The following is a 14,930-nucleotide window of genomic DNA, read 5'->3' as shown; positions in this document are numbered from 1 at the left end:
GTATCTAAGAATATTGTCTCCCAAGACATGTTGACATTTTTATCTGTGTACTAGGGCATTTACCAAATGAAAAGAACTAGAGTTCTTATATTCTGATATGTGTAAAAGGAGATAAGTATTCAGACCAGAAAACACATTGCTTTTAACAGAAAATTAGGTAATGTAGGTTCATTTTTAGTGATATTCATCACCTGTACTTAGACAAATTGGTTTTTCTCCATGATCTCATTTTACATTTTAGAATATAGCCTGATGATTTAACAAAATTATTCTGATAATGGGTAAATTAACTGCAGTGAAGGACCTTATAAAATTTAAGCAAATTATCATCGTTAAAGCAGTCTTTATGTCACTGATGCCATGTGCCTGGTAATCACCTAGTTTTTACTTTACCTTATTTTAAAGGGAATTGGTAACAAAACGGAAATAAGTGTCAGGGGACAAGACAGGCTTATAATTTCTACTCCACATCAAAGAAATGAAAAGGCAACTCAGAATATATCATCTCCTGAAGGAACATCTGGCCCTACAGGTTGGTATAAATGAAGAGTATGTAGACCCATTTTTTTTTTTTTTTTAATTAGGATTTGGGTGAAGATTTACAGAGTAAATTCACTTTTCATACAGCAGTTCACATATACTTTGTCTCATGTCATTGACCAAAATTTACAATGCAGCAGCTCGCCTCCCACTTCTCCCAGTGTCCGTCCTTTCATACTCTTCTGCACCCTGAGCTATCTCCCTGTGCATAAGCAGCCCTTCCTTCTCCCATGATTGTTCTCTCCAGGGCATGTGTTATGTAGACCCATTTTGAGAGGTCATAGTTTTGTGGTGATGTAGCACCTAAGGCATTTGACTGCTGACCAGAAGGCTGGTTCAAACCTACCAGCCACTCCTCGGAGGAAGGTTGGACAATTTACTTCGGTAGTGATACCGCCTCGGAAACCCAAGGAGGGGTCACTATGAGTTGGATCTGACTCAACAGCAGTGCATTGTGTTGCGTTGTGGTAGTTTTGTTCTTAGCTGTGTTCCTAAGAAACTTTTAATAGTCAAAATCAAATTATATTAATAAGAGAATTACAAACATATATCTTTCAATAAGAAAATAATGGGTTAGTGGGTAGAGAACTTTGTTCATAGTAACAGTTATTTTTCCTAGAGGAATTTTAAAAATAGGAAGGTTTTATAATTAGAAGAGTGTAGCTATAAAATCTCAACATATTTAAGTAAATGCATCATTTGGTTCTGTCTTTGCATGAAAGTATCAGCTTTACTTTTCCATCACTTGTTAATATATTCTTACCATTTTCTCCTTTTTCTCCTTTATCCTGCATTGGAAACCAAGGGGCAGATGCCAGCCCTCTTTTCATTATTCCTAGATGTGCTAGAGATTAGTAGCTGAGGGCCCAAGGGCCTACTTCTCCCATTATATAATCTGTTCTCTGAACAGATACCATGAATTGAAAATCAATCCATGTTATTCTTGCTTAAAGGAGAAATGCCTATGTTCAGTTGGTTGTGCTTTTGGAATGTTCAAAGTGATTTTTGTTAAGAGATTGGCTTATTATGGATCTTACAGTTTTAACTGAGTCTGGTAGGTTTAATTTATATAAAAGTATAACATCAGTAGTATTGCTTCATATGGCCATCAAGAAAAGAATTGGGTATCTTGATTATTTATATTGGGAATCTTAATTTAGGAGAAAGAGTTTCACTCTGGTCTTTTAAAAAAGTTTTTGAAATATAAGAATTTACCACTTAATTTTCTAGAAGGATTAAAGTCTTACGACCTAAGGTCTTAATATTGAATCAATAGTAATTCAGGCAAATCTGTGATTGAGTGGTATTGATGGGTAAATCTTTTTGTAATGGAAATGTTAATTAAGATCCTAATTAGTATAAGAGCTAAATAAAAACAACCTGTGTTCTAGAAAAGACTTGGGGCTAGTTTTCTTTTAACAACAACAAAAAAAAAGGTAGGCGGGGGAGGAGGTGGCAGAGGAGATGGGGCATATACTGGATGGATCGGGCATATTAAACAGTATACCATTATCCAAACTTTAATTGGGAAAGGAAGATGAATTAAAGAGAAGGGATAACTGTCCAGAGCCAGATTTACAACTTTTATTATTTCAAAATACTGTAATAAAAAATGAAATTGTAATGTTGAAGAAATGAGTAAATAAAAGCTTTTTCATTAATTAGCCATAATTGAAAATGTTTGTTCCTGTCTTTCTGAATTTTAAAGTAATCTTCTGGCTTCAGCTTTCCATACTGAAGCATATCAGTTTTGTTGTTTCTCTTTCCAGTAAACTGTTGGTGATTTGTTTGAATTTAAGTGGGAGACTGAGGTTAGGAGAATCTTTATTTAAATATCTACTTCCTCCTAATTAGAAAGTGAATTCTTCATATAGAATATTAGACTGATCTTAACTTTATTTTAGTTTTGTTTTTAATGGAGCTTTTTTCCCTTCCCCTCACTACACTTCATGTAGTCTTTTAATTATAAGATTTAAGTTCTGCTATGGACTTTTTTCTTTTTTAGTTCTTTATATCTGGAAAAAGCCTTATTTCTTCCATAGGCAGGCACATATAATTTAGGTTGTAAATTAAGATTGGAACTTTAATTTCATGATGAGTACTCTAAAGCTTTGTCTTTGGTTTAAATTGAGTTACCAGCTGTGATTAATGAGCATATTTTATCCTCTAACATGATCATTTTGCTTCTTGTGAAAATAAATCCAGTAGTTGAAACTTAGAAAAGAGATTTTTTTTTTCTCTTTTCAAAAACCAGTTGCATCATGATCTCAGTTGGTGTTAATTATTTAGGGAGAATTCTTGAGGGTGTTTTTTGTTTTTGATAACTTTAGGACATAAATCAAATGTGTGACCTGACACATGTTTCTGTGGTTTAAAGAATTGCTTTCACATTCACATTAGATTTCTGGGTGGTTTTTCAAATCCAGATATGTTCCCCTCTCCTTCCTTAGAACTTGAGTATAGGACTTCTTAGTGGTTTTCAAATCTAGTAGAATTTATGTGTTCTTTGGGTAGCTTTCAGAATAATTTTAAGAAGTCATGTTGCCATATTCTCAATAAGTCTGTAGATTACATCTTATCTACACTTGACGGAACAATTATTGTCGTCCTTAAAACAAATAAAGATTTTTTGTTTTTAAGCAGTTCCATTTTCATTGTCCTTTTCCCTGGTAAATACTTGAATACTGAGGATTATGATAATGTATGGATCTTTGTGATCCTAAGATTGGTTGATGTATGAGGGTATACTATCTCTTTTACTTAGTAAACATTTTTATTAATGTAAAGAGGAGAGTGATAGTAAAGGAAGGAGCCAACACCTTTATCTGTGATTTTTCTGCTAGATATTGATTAACCACAGCTCAGAAATAATAGATTACCATTAAACTACCCACTTCATCCCCAAAACAAAGTAGTGGGATTATTCTTTGTTTTGACTTTGAATTAAGTTAAGGGAAGCCATTTACACATAGCCAAGAGCAATGAAACTAGAAAATCTAGAGGACAGCTATATTGAAGTAGCGTCTATCTGATTTTATAGGACGTTTTAGCAGCTTCCTCCTGTAGCAAGTGAGAGTTGATTATTCTCCAGGAGGACTATTTTGGTAGTCCAAGCACTGAAGATTGGGCAATCTACTTCTGTAGTGATACCACCTTGGAAACCCAAGGAGTCAGATTCGACTTGACGGCAGTGAGTTTGGTTTGGTTTTTAGAAGCACTGAAAGAGGAGCTCTCGTGGTGCAGTGATTAAGTGCGTGGCAGTTCGAATCCACCAGTGGCTCCACGGGAGAAAGATGTGGCAGTCTTCTTGCATAAAGTTTCAGCCTTGGAAACCCTACGAGGCAGTTCTACTGTGTCCTATAAGGTAGCTATGAGTTGACATTGAGTCAACTGCAATTGGTTTGGTTTTAGAGACTGAAAAGATGGAGAACAGCTGCACTGAAGGAATCGTTCCTAAGTTAGTGTTCTTTCAAAAAATTATGGTCTTTAAGTTTTATACTTTCTAAAAATGAAGTCCATGTGAGTTTCCTTCTGTTTAATTTTAAACAATTGTGCTATTTCAAAATCTTAGTGGTTTCTTGTTTTAGCATCTGACATGGATAAGCTTGATAATTTCTTTTAACTCTACCATGACTAGTTCTTTCCGATGTATGACAGGTCTTTAACAATCAAATCAACGACTAGGTTTTGGGTCACATTTTTGTGCCTTTCCCAATTTTTTCCCTCTTGGTTGCTAGTAATAATCATGACAAAGCAAAACTTACTATACATATGCTAACTACGCACCAAGCACTGTTAAGCATTTTACATATAAAACCAAAAAAACAAAACTCGCTGCTGTCAAGTTGGTTCTTACTCATAGTGACCCCTTCTTAGGTTTCTGAGGCATTATCTCTAGGGAAGTAGATTGCCCAGGCTTCCTTCTGGGGAGTGGCTGGTGGGTTTGAACTGCCAGCCTTCTAGTTAGCAGTCAGATGCCTTAGGCACTATGCCACCAGAGCTCCTTATTTTACATATAGAATTAATTAAATTCATTTGTTAAAATGGAAGATCTGTAGGCTGATTGAATTTTGAACCAATAATTGCTAATGTAAACTGAATAATAAAATCATTCTCATCCCTCCAATTTTATTTTCTTAAAGGTTTTTACTAATTGTATTTACTTAAAGGTTTTTACTTGCCATTTAAACTATTCCTGTGCTGCTTTAACTTGACTTTATGATTTTTAAAAATTCAAGTCCTTTTGTTTGTATAATTTAGGGTCCTTTGTAAATCCCAGTTTAAGCTCACCAGCCTTAGAATTTGATCCATAAAAGTATTATGTACTCCTAAGTATTTAATAGCCTTTTAATGAATTATAATTAAAATTCCAGAAGTACTGGGTAATAAAAACAAGAAATGTAGTCAAATCTTAATTATTTAAATATCAAGACATCCTTAAATGAGTTTTTATTTGTTGGTTTATATCATCCCTTAGGTTCAGTAGAAAAGAAGCAACAGAGAAGATCAATTAGAACTCGTTCTGAATCAGAGAAATCCACTGAGGTTGTGCCAAAGAAGAAGATCAAAAAGGAGCAGGTTGGCTTCCTACATGTAGAGAGTTAAAACATTGTATTTGTAAATGTTTTAGCCTGTATTGGTAACTGAAAAGAAAGAAAAACTCCCCGTCCCTGCTCCCAACCCCAAGTTTCCTTTCCAGACTACCTTTCTGTTTTTGTCCTGGTGGGTTCCAGTGCCTGATTCTAACAAAATCATCCCTGTGCTTCTGTTTCAAGCATTTTTATAGAAAAACAGTCAGGTTTCAGGAGTTGGGAAGCCAGTAGTGCAAGACTCTTAAAGAATCCCTCACATTTATTTTGAAATTTGTTATGAGCAAAATGATTTCATGTTTTTTATTTGGAACCAACATTGAGTTCCCTTCCCCTTTTTTTATTTTCCATTTTTGATTTAGGCTGCTAGTATGTATTGTTTTTATTTTTTAAACAAATCCAATTAATTTAACTATAAGAGTTATATTTAAGAAACATAACCATAGATGATCTGGTTTTTCTGTTGGTATTACAGATTTTTTGGAATGTTATTTTCCTCCAGTGGAATAGCACTCACTATAATTAGGTCATAAGATAAATAATATTAAAAATTTTTTTTTAAAAAGGCATCTTGACTGAAGGGTTTAAACTAGTGTAATCAGTAGGATAATATATATATTAAATTACCTTTTCAAAGAGATTTTTAGAAACCATTGCTGCTTTGAATTAAACTCACAATCAGAATTTTTCTTAATTTTTTTAACCTAAAAGGATACTCATTTTTATAGCCCACACAGCGCTATTGAACAAAAAGAATGTTGAGTAAAATCAATTCCAGTAAGCTTTGTATTTTAAAACCACTTAATATGAAAGAGCATGGACTTTTCTATTTTAATTATTCCTGTATAATTTTAAACTTCCAAACAAAAAGGTGCATACTCTATGGCATCACCAAACATGTAAAACAATTTTCCCAGAAATGCTTAACTAAAATTAAATAATACACTAATTCATTGATCATATTAATTTTCATTCTTAGGAAATCATATTCCAAAAAATCTTTCTAAGCTTTTAAAATCTATAGTATTCATTATCAAAATTTCTTGTGATTTTGCCAGCTGGTTCCCAAATTCAGTCTGTGACCAGTCAGTTTAAAATTAAGCAACATGAGTACAAAAACCATGGGAAAAACAAATTGTGTTAAAGTTAGTAGTAGAACAATACCAGTGATTGTTTAGAAGATTTTATATTTGTATTACTAATTGTATCTTATAAAAGCGCTTCTGTTGTATGTTTTTTTACCTGTTGTAAAAAAAAATAATAAAATTTTTTTTTAAAAAGCTTAGAACAATCCTTAAATATTTACAAAATGCGTTTCAATATGCATATTTCACCACATCCTAAAGAAACATAAAATACAACTCATAGCTTAAACAGGAACTCTTCCAAACATCCTTTCTCTAATTACAATGGTTCAATCCTCCAATTACCACGTGTTTTACATATACATTGGCAGAATAACTTCTGATCTCGCTCTCCTAATGTAGGATCAAGACACTGTTCATAAGACACTCAAGAAAGTGCTTTTGCAATATCACAAACTTATTTTCTTAAGTTTGTACTAGCAGCAAAAGTATTGAGCTTCCAGATGTATGCAGCCCTGTAGCACTCTCTACAGAGAGGGTCCTGATTCCCAGCAACTTAGCTGTGAGTGCAGGCGCGGAAGGGTCTTAAAGTGGCGTGAGTTACATTAACCTGAGTATCATAGTAAGTAAAAATTTATCCTAATGTCTTTGGGGCGGGAGGGGTTTATAGCAACATCGGGGCTGGTTGCAGAAACAACCCCCTCTCCTGCCTCCCAGACACTGAAGGAAGTATTCTTGTTCTCTTCGTATACCAAGGGAGTGGTGGGAAAAGTCTTTGCTAGAGAGCATGTGGCTGTGTGTTGTCACTTGGTATTCAGCGCAGGCAGCTAGCGTTTAAACCCTCCCTGACCTTTAGACAGAGCACTTAACCAGAAGATGGGACTAGCTTCAGATTTCAGATACATTAATCACTCATCATTACTAGATTGATGAAAAGTATTTTTTTTCCTCTATTAATTAAAAGTGAAAAAATTCCTTTTTAATCCTGTATTTTTCTACCCATACAGGTTGAAACAGTTCCTCAGGCGACAGTGAAGACTGGATTACAGAAAGGTGAGTTAATATATAATGTTACTTTGCATTTCCTTGATTAAAACCAATTTTTAAGAACTACTTACTTGTATTTCATGTATTTTTGTCTGTCTCTGTAAATCGTTGTTGCTCTCCAGTCAATAATTCGTGTGAAATTACAATATTCCCCGGTGTTTGTTTGTGTGTGTGTGACTTTTAGAGTTGATCTTATTCTGTACCTCCATGTGAAAAAGCCTTAATTTGTTTTTGTAAATTGGAGAACACCATGTAGAATTGATACCATTTCCAACTTTTCTCCATAAGGTTTTGGGGTTTCATTGGTTTATAAACTAGGGATGTGACGAATCCACTTTTTTTGGTATTCGACTGAATACCGAATAGTAGCTATTAAATGTTTGTCAAACATGGACTATGACAAATCAGACAAGACAACCTGATTGAAAAAATCTTGCCACGGTTATTTTTACAGTGCTGTAAAATCCTTTTGTAAATTGAAATGATTCATAGCATATTTATGGCCACTATTAGATGACCTTATGCAAATCTATTTGAGATATGCACAAAGTTTAAGAAACCTTAAACTTATATCTGTATTTTATGTGTGCAATTTGACTACAGTACAAACTCCATAGCATGATTCGTGCGTTTTTGGTGAGATCATTCAAACTGTATTTAATACTTGTAGTTTACTCTGGGCAAATTGCATTATTTAAAAAAAAAAAAAAAAAAAACACCAGCCTCTCTGCATTCTCGGGGAGAAGTCTGCAGCGATGGTCTCCGTGGAGATCCTCAGCAGAACTGAACAGCCTCCCGGAGGGAACACTGCTTGGCGGAGCTCCAAGAAAAGACATCGCGATCGCTGCGAGATTAGGAGGCCTGATTGCGTTGTGTTTCCACCATTCCACAGGGTCGGCGGACCGGGGAGTGCAGGGCTCTGTCAGATTCAGTGACAGCTCCGTCTCCGCAGCGATTGAGGAAACTGTGGACTGAGATTCCTGTACAATTTCATCCCAGAAACTCCAGACTTGTAGTCTCCATGCAAGATTTCTTTGTCGGCGGCTCGATAAACAGTTTCTTTGTTTTCGATTTTGATTTTGCCAATCATCATTATCGGGATTTTCCTGCCTGGTTTCTTCAAGACTCTGAACAATTGCTTTAACATTCAAATGATTTTTTTTTTCCGGTCTGAGCTGGATGGGTACAGCTTAAATCATGGGTCCAGCCTAAAAACCACCGTTTAACTTACACTGATCAATTTCAACATGGACTGTTTTTTGTTTTTAAATAAAGCATCATTAATGCACATCTGCAGGGTTTTGCCAGACAGCCCAAACTGTATACATTACAATCATTAAAAGCTCTTTTTTTTTTTTTTTTTTAATATTAGTGCCGTTATCATGGAGAACAGCATGGCAGCTGTCTTTGGCAGTCTGTCATTTTTCTAGCATTTTCAGAAACTCGTCGGAATTGGCGGTACCTGTGTTTCCCTTCGAAAGCCTCTCAGTACAGCACTCCTGTTCCTCTGTTAAAACTCCTTGTTAATCCAGTGATCTTTTAGGCCAAGGAAATATTTTGTGGTGGTGTTCTGGGTCCATACACCAGCAATGAAGGAGATAGATTTGTGTACTTGTGATTTTTAATCAGTATTAACATGGGCAGGCACCCTCATTTATAGATATCAGGAAACATTCAGTGAAAAACCTGTAGAATGGGATATATGATAACGAGATTCCAGTAATCTGAGCAGTCTAACGAGGCCCACATCCTCTACCACAGAACATGGCTATATACCAAGTGCTGCTCTCACTCACCTGTTGCGGATCTTCATGGCCTCAGGAGACTTGTTTCTCCATGGTCTCTTCTGGACTGCACACTTCCACCATAGCTTGCTGGGCTGATCTAGATGTCTGTTTGTTGTATGGAAATTTTTTGGGGAAAAATCCAAAACACAAAACTGTGGGTTGAAATATTAACCATCTCCTTGGTTCCTTGGTATTCACCGTGCCTGATCTGCACATTTCATCGTGGCTGTTTCTGTATAGCCTATACTGCATTAGCCCAAGAGATTGTTGCTTTGTAACTTTTTGCACTTATTGTTTTGGCTGAATTTGTATTACACACAGTTTTAAAAAAGAATTCCACACTATTCTCTGCCTTTTTTTTCCCCCTTATATGTATTCCTTCCGCACAAATTCCATCCACATAGAGGCCTCTCATCCAGCTCTTCGTGATTTAGCTGTATTTGAACACTGATTGTCCATTTACAACCCTCAGCAGTGTGCCTCCTAAATGGCATGACATATGTAGATGTGCTGCAGCACTTGTTAATGGTCACAATAAATGACACTTCACCAAGGAAGTCTCAGATGAACAATTATGAACATCCAAAATTTATTTGGGGGGGAGATAATCAACTGAATTACAAAATTCGGGGGAAAATGGCACTGTCCGTGTACGAATCGAATACAAATCAAAGATTTGTCACATCCCTAATAAAAAACAAGATGGAGATGTCTCTGCAACCATATTTGTAAGCTACACAGTGTGTTGGGTTTTATGTCTTCCCCCTCCAAATTGAATGGTTCTTTGGATTGCTCCAAATCAATCTGTCCTGCAGTTTTGATAGAATTGGTTTTTAGGTTGGAACTTGGGCTCTGCCGACTGGAAATAGCTTTAGAACAGGAGCACTGAAATAAATGTTTTAATAGAGTGGTTTTAAATTAAATCAGTCACTACCAGGAAGGTCAGAAGCTTACGAAGTTTTGACTTGTGACTTCACTGTTACAAAGAGAGCTGTGCTTTTTTTCACACTAAAGATGAGTTTGGGGAAAGAAAATATTCTCCCACAGAAAAATTAAAACAAACTTTAAGCACTATTTTAGGATTAATTTCAGTGTGTTATATTAAGGTGCCAGCGAGATTTCAGATTCCTGTAAACCTCTAAAGAAAAGGAGTCGCGCTTCAACTGATGTAGAAATGACTAGTTCAGCGTACAGAGACACATCTGACTCCGATTCTAGAGGACTGAGTGATCTGCAGGTAAATATGTGCAGTGTCTGGGCAAAGTGCTCTTTTTTTGTATGCAAAATCAAAGTAATGTTTTGCCTAAGTCATTTGGAGATAATCAGGGAATTTTAAAGATAACACATAAAGAAGAAATGACTGGTTATTTTACTTATTTATTTGTCACTAATTTTACTGATGCCTTCAGTTTTGTTTATTTGCCTTTTTTTTTTTTTTTTAACTATACTTTGTCCCAAAATGCCAGACATATGGTATCTATGGGTTTTAGAAAGAAAAAAGAGGTCGTATTAAGCTCTGTTTGAGCAAAGCTTGCTAGGTTTTTCATAGTACCAAACTTTGAGGGAGGTATTGTCTTAGTTTGTTTATCTTAAAAATGTGCTTTGTTTTCCACCTAGGTAAGCTTTGGAAAGCAAGTAGATAGCCCTTCAGCTACTGCAGATGCAGACGCTTCTGATGTGCAGTCCGTGGATTCAAGTTTGTCAAGAAGAGGCATTGGAATGAGTAAGAAGGACACTGTTTGTCAGGTAGGCAGGCTTCTGATCCTGTGGCTTGAAACAATTGGCTGTAGTGTTATACCAATAATATACCTACTTTGTGTTTAAGAAGATAGTGTCTTTGAAAAATACGACATCCTTTTAATCCTTAAGGACACTTTAAAGATCTAAAAGTCATTTCTGGCTCTTCCTTTTTTGAGTTGGAATAGATACTTATGTAAATGCAGGTGCTCATTGTGATATACTATTATTAACTATAAGTAAATGGGAGATGAGTGATATCAAAAATATTTTTTTAAATTTCTGTTGATGTTAACTTTGAAAAAAAAAAAAAAACACATATTTACCCTTCTTGGAAATTACTGCTTTGACCTATAAAGAAAAGTTTAAACTATGCAGATCCCAAAGAAGAAATCATACAAGATAAAGTATAGCTTTCAAACTTCATACCATATTGGGTCTGGTAATAGTCATATAGTTCAGTGATTCTCCAAGTGAAGTCTGTGGACCCACAACATCAGTATCTTTAGGAAACTCGTTAGAAATGCAGATTCTTGGGCCTGGGTTTACTGCATCAGAAACTCTGGGAGTGGTCACAGTAGCAAAAAGATGGATACAACCTAACTGTTCATCAGTGGATGAATGGATAAACAAACTGTGGTGTATATACACAGTGGAATACTATGGAATGATAAAAAATGAATCCGCAAAACATCCCACAATGTGAATGAATTTGGAGGACATTTGCTGAGTGAATTAAATCAATGGCAAAAGGACAAATATTGTTTGAGACCACTATTATTTTTAAAAAAGAAATGTTCTTTGATGGTTAGCTGGAATGGTACAGGGAGGGAGAGAACATTACTAATTGATAGAAAAGACATGTTAATAATGGTAAAGGAAAAGGCAGTAAACAGTATGGGGTAAATCAACACAACATGATCAAGGCAAAGGAGAAGACACTGAGAGGAACACAAGAGTAAAGGACAACTACAGTAATTACAAGGTGATGTGGTGCCTAAGGCATTTGACTGCTAACTAGAAGGTTGGTGGTTCAAACCCACCAGCCACTCCACAGAAGGAAGACTAAGCAATCTATTTCTGTAAAGATTTACTCCCTCGGAAACCCAAAAGGGGGGTCGCTATGAGTCAGAATTGATTGTGGCAGTGAGTTTGTTTTTTTTTTTTTTTTTTTACAGTAATTACTGTAATAATACAATACTGTAGACAGTACTGCAATAATAGTATTAAACAATTCACAAATGGATACATAGGTAGATAGGTACACTAAAGAAGTGTGATGAGAGGGTGTAAGTGAGCACACCCACCTGCAGGTATAAGTTTGGTTGTAGATATTTCTACGTTCATAATTGTAGGTGCTGCATATATATTAGTATAGTTGAATAGAGCACACAAGGGTCACCTTCATGGAAACTTTTTAGACATAACCAAACACCCCACAGAACCAAGTTCTTAGGATCAGAGATGAAGGGCTATAGACTTGTGGGACATCTACATCAGTTGGCACAACATAGTTTGTAAAGAAAGTGTTTTCCATACTACTTTGGTGAACAGCATATGGGGTATTAAAAGCTTGTGAGTGGCCATGTAAGATACAACTATTGGTCTCTTTAAGTCTAGACCAAAAGAGAATAGAAAAAAAACAAAAACTCAAGGGAGCAATTAGTCCAGAGGACTAATGGACCACAGAAACCACAGCCCATACAACCCTGAGACCAGAAAAACTAGATGGTGTGTGGCTGCTACTACTGACCCCCCTTACTAGGATCACAATAGATGGTCCTGAACAGAGTGGGAGAAAAATGTAGAACAAAAAATCAAATTCACCAAAAAGACCAGACTTACTGGTATGTCAGATATTGGAGGAGCTCCTGAGACTATGGTCCTAAAACACTCTTCTGACTTGTAATTGAAGCCATTGCTGGAAATTGCCTTTCAGCCACATAATAGGTCCATAAAATAAATAGTAATGCCTGAGAGGAATATGTTCCTTAGAACAGACAATTATATTAGCTCAAAAGGACAGCAAAGATGAGAAGGCAGGAAGGGGTAGAAAATTTGTGGAGGGAAGGGAATGAGTAACCCAAGGCAGAAATTGGGAGAGTGCTGGCACATTGTAGAGAATGCAGCTAATGGCATGGAATGCTTTATGTGTATTGAATGGTAAACTAATTTGCTCTGTAAACTTTCACCTAAAGCCCAGTAAATTTTTTTTAAAGAGAAACTTAAGATGGAGCCCAACAATCTACTTTAACAAACCCTGCAGGTGATTCTGATGCATGCTAAAGATTTTGAACTATTGCTTTTTGCCATATAATAGATCTGTGAAAGCTCTGGTGACTCTCTGATTGCTTGTGAGGGAGAGTGCTGCAAACACTTTCATCTGGAGTGCCTGGGACTGACATCAGCCCCTGATGGAAAATTCATCTGCATGGAATGTAAAACTGGTAAGCTTCCTTACTTTGATAGATGTAAAAAGATGGAAAGGGAGGAATGTACAGTGCCAACATCTTCCATGACATCTATTTCTCTTACTACTTTTTTCTAGCTTATTTATACCCTCCCATAGTTAATTTCAGGAGCTCTGGTAGCATAGTGCCTAAGGCACTTGACTGCTAACAGAAGGCTGATGGTTCAAACCCACCAAGCCCTTCCTCGGAAGGAAGATTGGACAGTCTGCTCCCATAGACATACCACCTCGGAAACCCAAGGAGGGGTCACTAGTCAGATCTGATGCCATGGCAGTGAGTTTGGGATTTTTTTTTTTTTTTTGGTATAGTTAAATTCAAATGTCCTGGTGGTGCAGTGCTCAGCTGCTAAATAAAAGGTTGGCTCTTTGAACCTACCAGTTGCTCTGCAGGAGAAAGATGTGGCAGTCTGTGTACAGATTTATATCCTTGGAAACCTTGCAGCACACTTCTTCTCTGTCTTAGGGTCACTATGAGTCAAAATTGACTTGAAGGCAGTGGGTTTGGTTTTGGGTTATAGTTTATTTCATCAAATTAAGACTCACCCCTTCAGTGATTAGAAGCTTCTCATTATCAGAAGAATAGTTAACCTTACCATGGAACTTAACCAATCCATTGAGATGTGTTTGTGTTTTATCTAAAAGGTTACACAACGTATACTGAGTTATTTTTCAGATGAGAACTTTTTGAAATTTTTGTGCTCAATAAATTAGTTTAAAGTCTTTTAAACTTTAGTAAGCTAGAATAAGTGTCTATCACAAACTGTAACCATTGTGATTGTATTTTTAATGGAAAGAGTGTGCTACTGGCAGTTTTTTTTTTCACTTGAATCTAAAGATTCACTGTTTGTTTCTTATTCTTCCAAACAAACTACCACCTATGAAAATAATGTACAGAGAAAGAACTATACAAGTTTTTATTTCTCTTCTGTGTAGCTATGACTGTAGATAAAATCATAACAAGCAGAAAGTAGAGTTGTTTAATCTGTAACAAGGCAAATAAAAAAACAACTGAAGATGGCATGGTAATGTTCTTAGGAACCATGTTTGTGTTGTGTTGTTTTTATTTTAGCTATGAGGAACTAGGGAGCTCTGGTACTGTAGTGCCTAAGGTATTTGACTGCTAACCAGAAGGCTGACAGTTCAAACCTGCCAGTCACTTCTCAGAAGGAAGATTGGGCAATTTACTTCCATAGTGATACCACCTCGGAAACCCAAGGAGGGGTCGCTATGAGTCAGGTCTGACTTGACGGCACGTAACAACAACAACAACGACGACGACGACATGAGGAACTAAGAGCTAATCGAATAGCATATATATAATATGCTGACTTACTATATTGTCATTTGATCCTCATAACATTATGAAAGAGTACTATTATTATTTCCATTCTACAGAGTGTGAAACTGAGGATTAGAAAGTTTAGCCCAAAGTCACAAAAATGGCATATAATGAAACTGGGATTTAAACCCAGGCAGCCCAATTCTAGAACCTTTGTTCTTTACTGTTGCCTCCTATTGCCTTGGCTAAGTAATATGGAGATTGTATATCATATAAACTAATAGACACATACACATATACCACACACACAAAATAAAGCTATAAAAGCTGTTTAGAACATACAACATTTTTTTCCATATAAAATACCATCACAGTATATAAAATTAATCACATTTA

General features: G+C 36.0%; 1 protein-coding gene across 1 annotated transcript in view; it reads left to right on the top strand.

The window, feature by feature from the left end:
* NSD3 (nuclear receptor binding SET domain protein 3) overlaps window positions 1–14,930 on the top strand; it is a 72,819-nt gene that overhangs the window by 21,865 nt on the left and 36,024 nt on the right. The window contains exons 6-11 of the mRNA XM_042783658.1: window positions 406–532; window positions 5,018–5,118; window positions 7,222–7,267; window positions 10,155–10,285; window positions 10,666–10,794; window positions 13,106–13,232. Of these exons, the coding sequence (XP_042639592.1) occupies window positions 406–532; window positions 5,018–5,118; window positions 7,222–7,267; window positions 10,155–10,285; window positions 10,666–10,794; window positions 13,106–13,232 (661 nt within the window). The remainder of the gene's footprint in view (window positions 1–405; window positions 533–5,017; window positions 5,119–7,221; window positions 7,268–10,154; window positions 10,286–10,665; window positions 10,795–13,105; window positions 13,233–14,930) is intronic.

Source organism: Orycteropus afer, unplaced genomic scaffold (genome assembly GCF_000298275.1).
Source record: "Orycteropus afer afer isolate SDZICR_OR568_19922 unplaced genomic scaffold, OryAfe1.0 scaffold00024, whole genome shotgun sequence".
NCBI lineage: Eukaryota > Metazoa > Chordata > Mammalia > Tubulidentata > Orycteropodidae > Orycteropus > Orycteropus afer.
This window is presented reverse-complemented; position numbering and strand designations above follow the sequence as displayed.